Source organism: Camelus dromedarius, chromosome 33, assembly GCF_036321535.1.
Source record: "Camelus dromedarius isolate mCamDro1 chromosome 33, mCamDro1.pat, whole genome shotgun sequence".
NCBI lineage: Eukaryota > Metazoa > Chordata > Mammalia > Artiodactyla > Camelidae > Camelus > Camelus dromedarius.
The window spans coordinates 11,237,142-11,249,664 of record NC_087468.1 but is presented as its reverse complement, the minus strand read 5'-3'; the positions used below and the strand labels follow the sequence as shown (position 1 = coordinate 11,249,664).

The 12,523-nt window shown below is 42.3% G+C and overlaps 1 protein-coding gene across 9 annotated transcripts in view; it reads right to left on the bottom strand.

The window, feature by feature from the left end:
- Window positions 1-3,990: 3,990 nt before the first annotated feature.
- The window catches only part of KANSL3 (KAT8 regulatory NSL complex subunit 3), a 40,932-nt gene continuing 32,399 nt past the window's right edge, over window positions 3,991-12,523 (bottom strand). For 6 of the 9 annotated variants that reach the window (XM_064481896.1, XM_064481900.1, XM_064481898.1 and 3 more), the window contains one exon: window positions 5,956-8,516. In XM_064481896.1, the coding sequence (XP_064337966.1) occupies window positions 8,496-8,516 (21 nt within the window). In that variant the 3' untranslated portion in view covers window positions 5,956-8,495. Of the gene's footprint in view, window positions 5,818-5,955; window positions 8,517-12,523 lie in introns of those variants that run through there. The other 3 variants (XM_031441178.2, XR_010378797.1, XM_031441176.2) reach the window with 3 other exon arrangements.

Genomic DNA, 12,523 nt, shown 5'->3' with positions numbered 1-12,523 from the left:
ATTTTTGACCCCTTTGTGTCACTCTCTTCTCTTTCTTGAAACCCCTATAATGTGAATGTTGGTACCCCAAAATTGTCCCAGAGGTTCTTTAAAATGGTACTGTTTTTTAAAATGTTTTTCTTTTTGCTCTCCTGATTGGCTCATTTCCATTATCCTGTCTTCCAGATCACTTAGGTATTCTTCTGCATCACCTAGTATGGTGTTTTTATTCTAATGCATTTTTTCATTTCAGTTATTATATTCTTCAGTTCTGACTGGTTCTATTTTATATTTCCTTATTCTTTGTTAAAATTCTCACAATTCATCTATTTTTTTCCCTAATTCATTTAGCATTCTTATTATTGTTTTGAATCCTTATCTGGTAAGTTCTTCCATTTGTGGGTTTTTTTTTTTTTTGAGTTTTTTTCCTTGTTCTTTTATTCAAAACAAATACCTCTGTTTTCTCATTTTGTTTAACTTTCTCTTTCTGTATGAAATTAAGTGAAAGTTATCTATTCCAGTCTTGAAAGTGTCCTTAGGTGGGAGCATCCCTGTATAGTATGCATGTGCCCAATGGCTTTGGTGGGAGAGCTGTATCTAATGTGAGCAGGAGTCACATATTCCCCCAGGGTGTGCTGGCAGCAATCACCTTGGTAGGAGGTGGAGCTAGAGCTGGAGGGGATAGAGCCAGAGTCAAGTGTGAGCCAGGGCTTCTCCTCTGCCCAGTGGCCAATATCACACTATTGGGGTGGCAGTGGGTCCAAAGTTGTTGGAGCAGAAGTCCTGAGAGTCAAGTACAAGCTGGCTCTCTCCCCTCTAAGTGTGTGCTCTCCCCCATCCCAGCATTGATATCTTCACCCCAAAAAGGATCAGTGCTGGAGCAAGAGGGGCTGGAGAAGGCCCTTGGCAAGTGTCAGGGCATAGGCTGGGGTGGTCCTGGTGCCAGTCAGAATTCCAGACCACTCTCGATCTGCTGCCTCAGCAAGCACCAGTAATGGCTGTCCTCTTCCTGCTCAGATGCCATGTCAGTTCTGAACCAACTCCATCTCCTACAGCCGTGCACCTTCCTCTGCCCCAGCAGCTTTCACCCTAGTGTAGAACTGTGCTGTGCAGCAAGCCAGGCCAGAGTGGGAACCCAGCTGGGGCTGGGTGTGCACTGGGGCAGTCATGGGAAACTGGCCAGAATCCCGGGCAGTTTCAATTTGCTTCCTATGCCTTGTTTTGAGAGTAAGCAAGCACGTGCACACTCTTCACAAGTGGAGACTGTTTCTTACAGCCTTGCTGTCAGTCCCACCGGCTTTCAAACCAGCTAAGGGTATTTATCCTCCTGGTGTCAAGACCCCAGTGGCAACTAATATGTAGTTCAAAATGCTCCCTCCTCAGGGAGGATCTCTAAGGCCGTGTAATCCCCCTTCTCGTCTGTGTCCCCTTCCAGGGGCACAGGTCCCAACATGACCACTACTCTTCCCCCCCTACTCAGTTCCATGTAGATCCTTCTTAACAGTGTCAGTTGTGTAAGTCTTTCTGCCAGTCTCCAGTTTCCAGTGAGAACTGCTCCACATGTAGATGTATTTTTAATGTGTTTGGGGAGGTGGGGAGGTGAGTTCTGTGTCCTCCTATTCCGCCATCTTGGTATCTCTATTTCTAGGTACTTTAAAATGTTTCTTTCAATATGAGTCTGTATGTGGCAGACTTCTGAAGCCTTGTATGCCTGAGAATATTTTTATTATCCACTTACATTTAAATTCTGTGCTCTTTTCCTTCAACACCTAAAAAGACTACTGAATGACTCTTGAATCTAAGATTCATGTTGAGATGTGTCACATCAGTCTGATTCTGATTCAAATCTTGTGGTGAATCTGCATTTTCTCCACAGAAACCTTTACAATTTTCTGCTTGACTACAATATGTCTAGATGTGAGTTTTCTTTATTGCTCCCTTTTGGGACTCCATGTGAACCCTTTCAAATTGAGGCCTGTTTTCTCTTAATTCCTGAAAATTCTCCATTCTTATAAAAATTATTTCCTGTTTTATTTTCACTTTTTTCTCTCCAAGACATTTGCGTTGTACTATTTCTACTTCTATTCTCCGTATTTTTTGGCTTTACTTGATACCTCCCGGAAGAGTTCCTAACTGTAATCTTCCAAACCACTAATTCATTCTTTAGCCATATTCCTCCTACTTTGTATCCATTATCTTGTTTTAATTTTATCTTTTTTTCCATATCCCATATACTATACTTTCCAAAACTAGTATTTCTACCTGGTTCATTTTTGATGTTTTCATAGTGTTGTCTCATCTTCATAATTTCTAATCTTAACTTCTTACATATATTCATTATATATTAACTTGTTGGTCCATCTCTTTCAACAATTCTGCTTCAGAAGGCATATGTTGTCCTGTGTGATTGCCTTTTTATGAGGTGGCTGTTTCTTCAGCTGTCTAGTTATTTGGGGGTTGGTGTCAAAGAAGGCCAAGTGGGAATCAAGACTCATTCCAATGAATGCCATGAGGCCTCCAACCTCCATCCCTGCCTGGTCAACAACCTCACCTCGAGGTAACAAGGCACTCCTCCTCCCAACTGAAGCAGTGTCAGCAAGGGCCTACTGGAGAGTCAGAATATTCACCACTACCAAGGAGTAATATGGACAGATAACTCCTGCAGTATAAACTGTGGCCACACGGGAGAGAGTAGTGGGGCACCGCTTCCCAGCTGGGCTGGCACCAGCAGAGGCTTAGTGGGGAGCTGAAACTCCCACCTCCACCCAGCAGTAAGGAGGAGTCCCCCTCCCTCCCCAGCTCCAGCGTCAATAAGGCTGAGTGGGAATCCCAGACTTCCATCTCACCTAGCAGTAACAAAGCAGCTCCTTCTTTCTCCTGCCAGAGCAGTCTCAAACAAGGCCTGCTAAAACAGATGATTTAATTAAGACTTAAGAGTTTCAGAAATAATACCCAAGATGTCTAGATTTCAATAAAAATCACTCAGTAAACATACCAAGAACCAGCAAAAACTCAGCTTGAATGAGAAAAGGTAACAAACAGATGGTAGACACCATGATGTCACAGATATTAGAACTGTCTTAACAAGAATTTTAAAGCAGTGATCATAAAAATGCTTCAGTGAGCAATTACAAACACACTTAAGACAAATGAAAAACATTCTAAGCAAGGAAACAGAAGATATAAAGAACAAAACAAACTTTAGAACTAAAAAATATAATCACCTAAGTGAAAAACTCAGTGGATGGCCTCAATAGCAGAAGAGAGGGGACAGAGGAAAAAAATCAAGTGAACTTAAAAACAGAACAATATAACTTAAACAAGTAAGTCACTTGAAGGCAGGAAGAACAAATACAGAAACAAAAACCAGAGAATAGAAAACAAAAACTTACATGGCCGACTTAAGCCCTAACATATCTATAATTACATTAAATAGAAAATGTCCTGAAAACACCAATTAAAAACCAGAGATTGACATCAGATGTGACATCTGAATGTCAGATAAAATAAACTTCAGGGCAAAGAAAATTACCAGGTACAGAGAGACATTTCATAATGATAAAAGAGTCAATCCACCAAAAAGACATAGAAAGCCTAAATGGTATGCACCAGATAACAGAACTACAAAATATGTGAAGCAAAAACTGACAGAACTGAAAGGAGACACAGACAATTCCACAATTACAGTTGGAAATTTCAACATCATTCTTTCAAAAGCCGGTAAGACAACTTCACAGAAAATCAGCAAGGATATAAGAACTCAATAATAGCATTAACCAACTGAATTTTATCAACGTTTACAAAACACTCCACCCAATAGCAAAATACCCATTCTTTTCAAGTGCCTACAGAAAATATACCAAGATAGACCACCAGATCCTGGACCATATACAAACCTCAACAAATTTTAAAGATCATAATGTAGTGTCACTACACACTTAGAATGGCTAAACAAAAAACAGAGACAGTATCCAATGCTGGTAAGGATGCAGAGAAACTGGATCTCTCCTACATTACTGGTGGGAATGTAAAATGGTATGGCTCCTCAGGAAAACAGTTTGACATTTTCTTTAAAAAAAATAAAAACTTACTCTGTGACCCAATAACCACACTCCTGGGCATTTATTCCAGAGAAATGAAAACTGATATACACACAAAAACCTGCTTACAAATGCTCACAGAAGCTTTATTTATACTAGTGCCAAACTGGAAACAATCAAGATGTCCCTCAATAGGTGAATGGTTACAAAAACTGGTACATCCATTCCATGGAACATTAATATTCAGCAGTAAAAAGAAAATAGACTACTGAAACACACAACAACTTGGATGGACACTGAGGGAATTGTGCTGAGTGGAAAAAAGCCAGGAAAAAAGCAAATCTCAAAAAGTCAGTACTGTAGGATTCTATTTATACATAATTCTACACACAGAGATGTAGAAAAGATTAGTGATTGTTACAGGCTGGAAATGGTGAAGAGCAGGGGATGGATGTGACTATAACGGAGTAACTTAAGGGAGATCTTCATGGTGATGGAATAGTCTGTATCTTGATTATGGTTACTGGACTAAAATGACATAGAACTATACATACACATTGTACCAGTGTAATTTTTGGTTTTGATATTGTACTATAGTTATGTGAGTTTTAAGTACTAGAGGAAACTGGATGAAGGGAACACACAAGTTAAAAAACTAAACCATCACTGCAAGTTAAAAAAACAAACACATACATACACACATCTAAGTAGCCCAACAGTTTTGTTTTGTTTTTTAAATCCCTTCTCTCTCAGAAGGGTAATAATATGAATCCTATGACTTCATCCTTGGGACATTATTATTAGATTGGGGTGAGAGGATAAGAAGAACCAACTCATAAGCGGTAACCAACCCACTGTGTTCAGAATTTGAACTGAAAGGCAGAAATCGACCATACACAAATGGTTGGGAAAAAACCCTGTGACAACAGGATCAAAACCGGTTCCTGGCAATTCCAAGTCAGTTGATGTCATGAGGCAAGCAGCAGAAACTGTCAGGCTCCCTGTCACTGAAAATACCTATTGAGAGAATACTGCCTTTTAGAGCTAATTTGGGTGATGAATAGTTTCTGCTCCTTGTAACCATCAACCCTGACTAAAACTTATGTTTTAGAAAGGGAGATAAAAAGGTAAAGTTTTTTTCTGCATCATACTTTGCTATGGCCTTGCCCCTGTTCTGCAATCTAATCCTGATCTCTCACTTCACCTGTCTCAACCAAGTCAGTGAGGCCAGAGCTGAAAGTGAGGGAATGGACACATCAGGTCTCTACCAAGGATGGTAACAGGATGAGGTCCTGCGTACCAGACCCTCCAAGCAGTCTACCAGAACTACAGCTTCCACCCATGGGGGCTCCAATGCTACATGTACGGACCTGGAATTTAAGGATGGGAAGGAAGGTTCCCTTGGATACAAGTCCACAAAGAATGTGGAGGTTGGAATTTCATCCATCTCTAAGTCTTTATTTTTTGGAGGGTGGTAGAGGTATAGGATATGCAAAAGGATTTCAATCTCTCAGGACCAAGGGCAGGGGACCCCCACCTACTGACTCAGGCCCATCCAAGAGCCCAGCAGGACAGCAGCAATCACTCTAGGTCTGGTGGGTAGTAAACTGAAAGGGGTCACATGAAGGCCAAGTCACCATCTCCTCACCTCCTGTGCTAATCTCCACTTCCGGTCTCCCATCTCAGAACCCCAGCACAGCGCAGAGTAGAAGAGAGACACTGGCATCAGATTGCCTGGGTTCAGTCCTGCTTCTGCCACTTCCTGCTGTGGGACTTCTCTGTGCCTCAGTTTCCTCACCTGTAAAAAGGGAATTACAGTACCCACCTCATGGCACCAGGCATCAGTAAGATGATCATTGGCACTACAACAATATTTTAGCTTTTATTTCTGGGCCACTTCAATGTGTGGCTACCACAATAAACATAAGAAGTCAACTGAAAACAAGCTGAAGAATTGTTTTTATTTTTAATTGTTTTGGCTAATGTAAGAACAGAACCATCACAGCAGCTCAGCTCTATAACCCACCTAGCCCAAGACGGTTCTGGTGGTGGAGCCCAAGAACAAACAGAGGGTCTTCCTCTATCAGTGACCTCTTCTCAAAGCACAAGGACATCTTCCATAGGGCATCAACACACATCTGTCACCCAAGAATTTAACTAAAGCCCTCTTGATCCTTCCACATTTTCAGCCAGTAGCATCACATTCTGAAGCTACGGACCCTGGGTCTGCTATGTGATAGAGGAAAGCTTCCTTTTCACACTTCAAGAAGTGTGGCTGGAGAAGCATGGAACTGGGGAACATGATTCTATAGACTTTAATAAACACTTCCCCGTTTAGCCTGTCCCTCCACGGTACAGAAGAATCAGTGTTCTCTCAACTCCTCTCCTCCAGTTTTCGCATTCTTCAAGGTGTACAACCCAAGCCTCAGAAAACCACCCATGGGAAGCACACTAGGATTTACACAAATGCAAGACAACGCATTAGTTTTTCCTCTGGCCCCAGCACATGCTGGGCCAACATCTTTCAAAAGCAGCCCATCCAGCACTAACTCGGCTGCACTCCTAAATCGTAAGTCGGTTGTTCAGGAACTTGTCTTAAAGAATTCCTAAAAGCTTTATATAGTCTCACAGTCTTACTGTCCTTAGTTCCTACTGGTGTGTTATTATCCTACCTGTGAAGTTATCAAACCCCTGACCCATGGATGTCTTTCAGATTTCATATCTTCCTCAAACTACTAAATGCCTCCTCAATTTCAGAAAGCAGTCACTTAACAGCTAATGCAAGAATGTGGCCTAATTTTGTGTGAATCACTGTTGAGACCAGCTCTGCAAGAGGTCAGGGAGGTAGGGTATGGTGTATAAGACGCCCTCTCCACTCCTACCGTATACATCTCCCTGCCCCTGCCTGTACCACCCTAATCTGCCTTGTCTGATACTGCTGCACACTGTGTGCTCCCTCCTGGCTGCCACTCATACTGGAGGTGAGGCTCCTGGACTGAAAGCAGGTGGCCTGGATTGGATACACGCTGCGCCATGGGTCAGGACCCTGGATCACAAGTCCAGCCATGGCATGCTGTGGGCCCTGCCTGCCTACAGATACTGAAGAGTCACATTTGAGTTGCCTTATTTATCACCTTGGTTGGAAATATTCTAAAGTATGGAAGGGAAGGGAGCCTGCTCTGGAGGATAGGTTCTAAGCCAAATCTAAAAATACCTTTGCACACAAGTATTGTGAAGCCATAAGGAAGGGCTCAGAGCTCCGTCTTCAGTGATCACTTTTCCAGGGACCTCTACCTCCAGGGCTCAGACTGGTACCAAGAGCCTTGCACGGCAGAGTCAATGTCAATAATCGTTCTGCTTCTAAGCAGGAAGACACAAAAGTCACATGGAACAGAAATACTGAAGCACGGCTTTCGTTGTCCTGATGCCTCCGCTTCCTGGGATGGCCGTGGTGTTAACTTAGCGGTTATCCCTGTTTCACTTCCAAGCACTGGAGACAGAAATGTCAGGGGCTGAGGTTTCTTCCCTCTGGTTGGGCAAATCCTTCTCATCTCCAGTTGAATCAACAGCTCCTCAGGTACCAGAAGCGAAGCCTCAAGCTCAAACTGTTTTCACCACAGGAGTTACTGGCAAGCCCTTCAAGCCACGTCACTTGCTGTTCCTTTCCTCTTCTTCAGCTTTTCTGGACCTGCAGGGTTTCTGGATGCAGGAACTACGCAAAGCATGATGGAAAAAGGAAAGAAGCCAGCTTTCACCTCCTGGAGACTGCTGCTCCCCACATCTCCAAGTGGCCAGAGGGACTGAAAGATAACGGCCCAGTTCTCTCTGCCCTGTCATGGGTCTGAAGCAAGGAGTTCCCAGGTCGCAGCAGGCTACCCAGTATCCAGCGTGGTTCCTAAGAGGGAGCTGCCTGGGGAGCACTCTCCCATGGCTGCTTGGTGAAGGCAACAGCAATGCACAAAACAAGCCCTTCTGGCGCTGAACCACCGGCCAGCGGGCCAGGATGGTCCCACTCCTCAGCAAAGGGCTCTCAGTCCCAACGCCTGCAGCCCCAGACCACACGGACATCTCTTCCCAATTTGGCATGGGCAGCACAGACTATGAAAAGGAACTCCTTTATGAAATGCAGAGAGCAGTCCCGCATCGCTACTTGGGTCAAGTCACAGCTAATGCTGGGGAAGAGGTGCCTCCGATCCACACACGGCCAGATCTGCTGAGGAGCCTGGGGATTCTGGGAACCAGACTCACAGATGCTAGAGGACAAAGCCCCCTTTGCTGGCACTATATCACCTTGCCCAATGGTTTCACAAGACGCAGAGGCCCAACCCTCAAGACAGTTGGCAGAGAGGCAAAAATGACTGTCTTAAAGAGGTCCTCAGACAAGTGGCCAGCTCAGCAGGACAGCACATGTGCCCTAGCCTCACCGTGCAGCAGCCATCACCAACCTGGTAAAGGAGGACATATCACTTGGCATCTTCAGGGTGCTGGAGGCAGGCGCTGTGGCAGGAGAGGTAGTGAACAAGAGTCAAAACTTAGCCAGGTTAACACATCCAGACCCTCTGACCCAATTATCCCACTCCTGAGAATTTATTCCAAAGAAGTAATTCTCAATAGGGAAAAAGCTGGATGCACAAGGACATGTGTCCCAGCAGCCAAATGATTAACAAAACGTGGACTCTGGCCTCAGAGACCCACCTCTACCGCTTTTTAATGCAAGTGACTTATGCTCTCTGAGCCTCCTTTCCCTACTCTGTAAGACAGAGGTGACAGCACCTACTTCCCAGGGTTGTTGTGAGATTAAATGGGACAATCTGCATAAAGCATTTACAGTTTGTGTTTGACCACAAATATGAGCTCTTATTATTATGCATAAAAACAAGAAGAGAATGCAGGGAAAAGGAAACAAGTGAATTGTTAAGGGTGATAAGAGTCAAAGGGAAGTTTTCCATGACTGTACTGACAATATCATTGTTTTAGGTCTCATCCATTTTTTAAGTGCTGTGGAAGATGCCATGAATTGTTGAGCCCAGCAGCTCAGGAAGAAGGAAACAAGGTAGAGAGAGTTCGCCTTTTTTCAGAAAGGTATTCCCCACTTTTTTAGATTTACCCTTTAGAAAACTCGGAAGCGGTCTCTGAGAATGCAGCAAAGAGGGGCAGATGGAGGACACAGGAGAGGAGGAAGGAAGAAGGGTTTGGCAATCAAAACTTAAAAGGACCCATCTTGCATCTGCTCACCTTGCCCAAAGGCAGGGCGGTGCACAGATGAGTACCCTGTCCTGACTAGGAGCACACTGCAGCGAGAGAGCCCTCCCACGGCTGCTTCAAGGGCTACAGCAAGGGCTACCCCCTGGCTGGCTGGACTGACAAGGTCACTATATGGCCAGAGAGGAGAGAGACCTTGTGGCCACAGGCAAGCAGTCTATTCTCAGGACCCTGATTGAGGGCACAACAATCTCTGTCTCTCCCCTTCCTCTTGCAGCTTCTCAGCTGGAGGGCATACATAATGGTCCAGTTCCATAAAGGAAACACACAGTGAACATTCATCACTGCCAAAAAAAGAGCAGATAACTAAGAGCTTGCACAGCCCTTAGAGAAGTCTAGAACCAGTGCTGACAACCTTTTTTCTTTCTAAATTCATTCTATCCATACAGATTGCAGTATGCAATCCAGAAATTAAAAAGGATTCTTTTTCAAACTTAAAACCATCATCACACATTAAAAAGGTTAACAATGCCTTAACATCAATAATTATCCAGTCAGTGTTCAAACTTCCAATTTTCTTATAAACATCATAAACGGATGCTTTGTTTCTCAACCTTTAAAAATGCATCTTCCCAGAGCCTACGGAGATTTTGAGACAGCCCCTACTCGTCCCACCACTACAACAGTCACTGACTTAGGCCAACCTCCTCACTAGACTAGATGAGAAAACCAATGCCCAGAGAGGTCAGGTGATTTTCCCAGGATCACACAGCTAGCTGAAGGCAGAGGGCCTGACCAGGAGCCCAGTGCTTTCCCTGATATCATATTATCTGGCAGTCTGAACACAGAGGTAACTGTTAGATGCTTTTGAGTCAGCAAGTCTTAACCTAATAACACCTCCTTTGTCTGAAAGAAAACAATCAACACTAGAACCCTCACAGTAATTACACACCCATTTTACTGAGATAAAAACTAAGCTCTCAAGTTAATACCATCAGGTAGAAATCAGATTTTGCTGTTTACTCTGTACTTCAATTCAGCCATGGAAAAGGATCCTCAGTCACCTCTATCCTCTCTCAACTCTAGCTCCCACCCCCACCGGCCAGACCAAGCTGAAGAGATGTCTTCCAAGCGAGGAAGACATCTCATGGTGGGGATCTGTGCTCTCCGTTGTGCACTAATGTGACATCCGCAACAGTTAAGTCTGCCTAAAAATAGGCCCAAGTGGCTTTATAGGTCATTTCCATCAAATCATCAAGAAACTGACCGTTTCTCTGCTATACAAATGTTTTACAATATGAGAAAAAAAAAAGTTTTCCATTTCATTCTACAAGAATAGAATTATCCCAGGGGAAAAAAAAAGAATAGAATTATCCCTTTTACACAACTGGACAAGGAAAGGACACACACAAAAAAGCAGGGGCAGATGGGAGGAAAACCATAAGCCCACCTTCCTAGTAAACATAGAGGTCAAAACCCTAAGTAAAATAAACGCAAATCAAAAGTAGACATGCAGTTCCTCTGAAGCACCTGGCTTCTTCCTTCCTTTTTTTGTTTTGTTCTCCTTTGATAGGGTCTTGTTTCCTAAGTGTACGCAATAAAATTCAGGCATGTGCAAAAAAGAGAATAGGACATACTGAACAATCTACTGAATCTGAAATTCAGACAGTTCAATATCAGGACAGCTTTTAAGGTAATCCATCATTTTAATTGACTAAAAGGAAATGTTTATGCTCATTCAGCTCATTTGATTTCAAAAGGACAATGAACAAAATTTAAAACCCATTATTTATCAAGAGAAAGGAAAACAATAAAGATGATCTTAGCAAACTAGAAACATAATTGATACTTCCTTGAGAACCTGCATTGTCAAATTATAGTAGTAAGCTAGTGTAGAAACAGACAGGTCAAGGGAACTGTAATCCACAATGTGAGAGCACCTGATTTCAAATGAATGGAGGAAGGATGGACTCTTGAATTAAGTTAGATCCTAACCTCACTTAGCATTAAAAATACATTCCAAGTGGACTGAACAACTAAAGGTAAGCAAACAAAATCAATACAAGAAGACAAAACAAAACAAAGTTTCAGTACGGATGATGGGAAATTCCAGAGGTGGATGGTGGTGATGGTTGCACGACGGTGTGAATGTACTTAATGCCTCTGAACTATAAGTCTAAAAAAAGATAAGACGGTAAGTTATATATATCTTTTACCACAGTTGGAAAAAAAACAACAAAAAGATTACATTCTTGCAATAAGAAGAGGTTTCTTAAGACACAAAACTTTGGAGCCATAAAGGGAAGAATTTGAAGATTTTACCACATAAAAATGTTTTAATGTCTGTTTGACAAAAGATCCAGAAACAAAAATTAAAGACAAGCACTTAATACTTCAACAGAAAGAAAAAGAAATATAAGCAATTGACTACAATAAAGCATATACGATTTATGTAACAGATAAAGGATTAACACCTGCATATATAAAGCTCTCATGAATTAAATAGATACAGAACATGACAAGCAATTCACAAAAGAAGACAATCTCGTAAGTAATGAAGAAAATGCATATTAAAACACCTTCATTTTTCACCTAACAAATTAATAAAATTAAAAATGTTATTTTGATAAACAGTAAGTTTATACCATATAGCACAAGAAACTATACTCAATATCTTGGTGAAAAAGAGTATGAAACGAATATATGTACGTTCCTATATGACTGAAGCATTGCGCTGTACGCCAGAAATTGACACAACATTGTAAACTAACTATATTTCAAAAAAAAATTAAAAAATAAAAGTAAAATTTAAAAAAATACTGAGTTCCACAATTGACAAAGGTATAGGAAAGCAGGTATTCTCATCACTGTGGCTTAACTGTACGTGAGCAAACTTTCTGAAGGGCCATTAGTCAGCGGCTGGCCAGATGTTAGATGCACAGACCCTCCGCTTACTGGTCTCTAGCCTGAGGAAATCTCCCAGGAGCACACAAAAATCATGAACAGGGGTGTTCACTGTACCATTATTTACCATATGAAAAACACAAAACATAACCCAACTCTCTAATGGGAGAGAGAGTACACCCACCCAGAGAAATACTAGTAGGCACTGGCAAAAACCAGACAGGTCTCTATGAAATGAACATGGAAACATGTCACAACACGTTTTGTAAACAAAGGCTAGTTAAGAAATAGTCCATATTCTGTGATCCAATTTTTGTCAAAAAAATAAAATAATGTGCTTTGTATGGAAAGGAAAATCTAGAAGACTGCACATCAAGTCACCAACAGTGGGTACCACC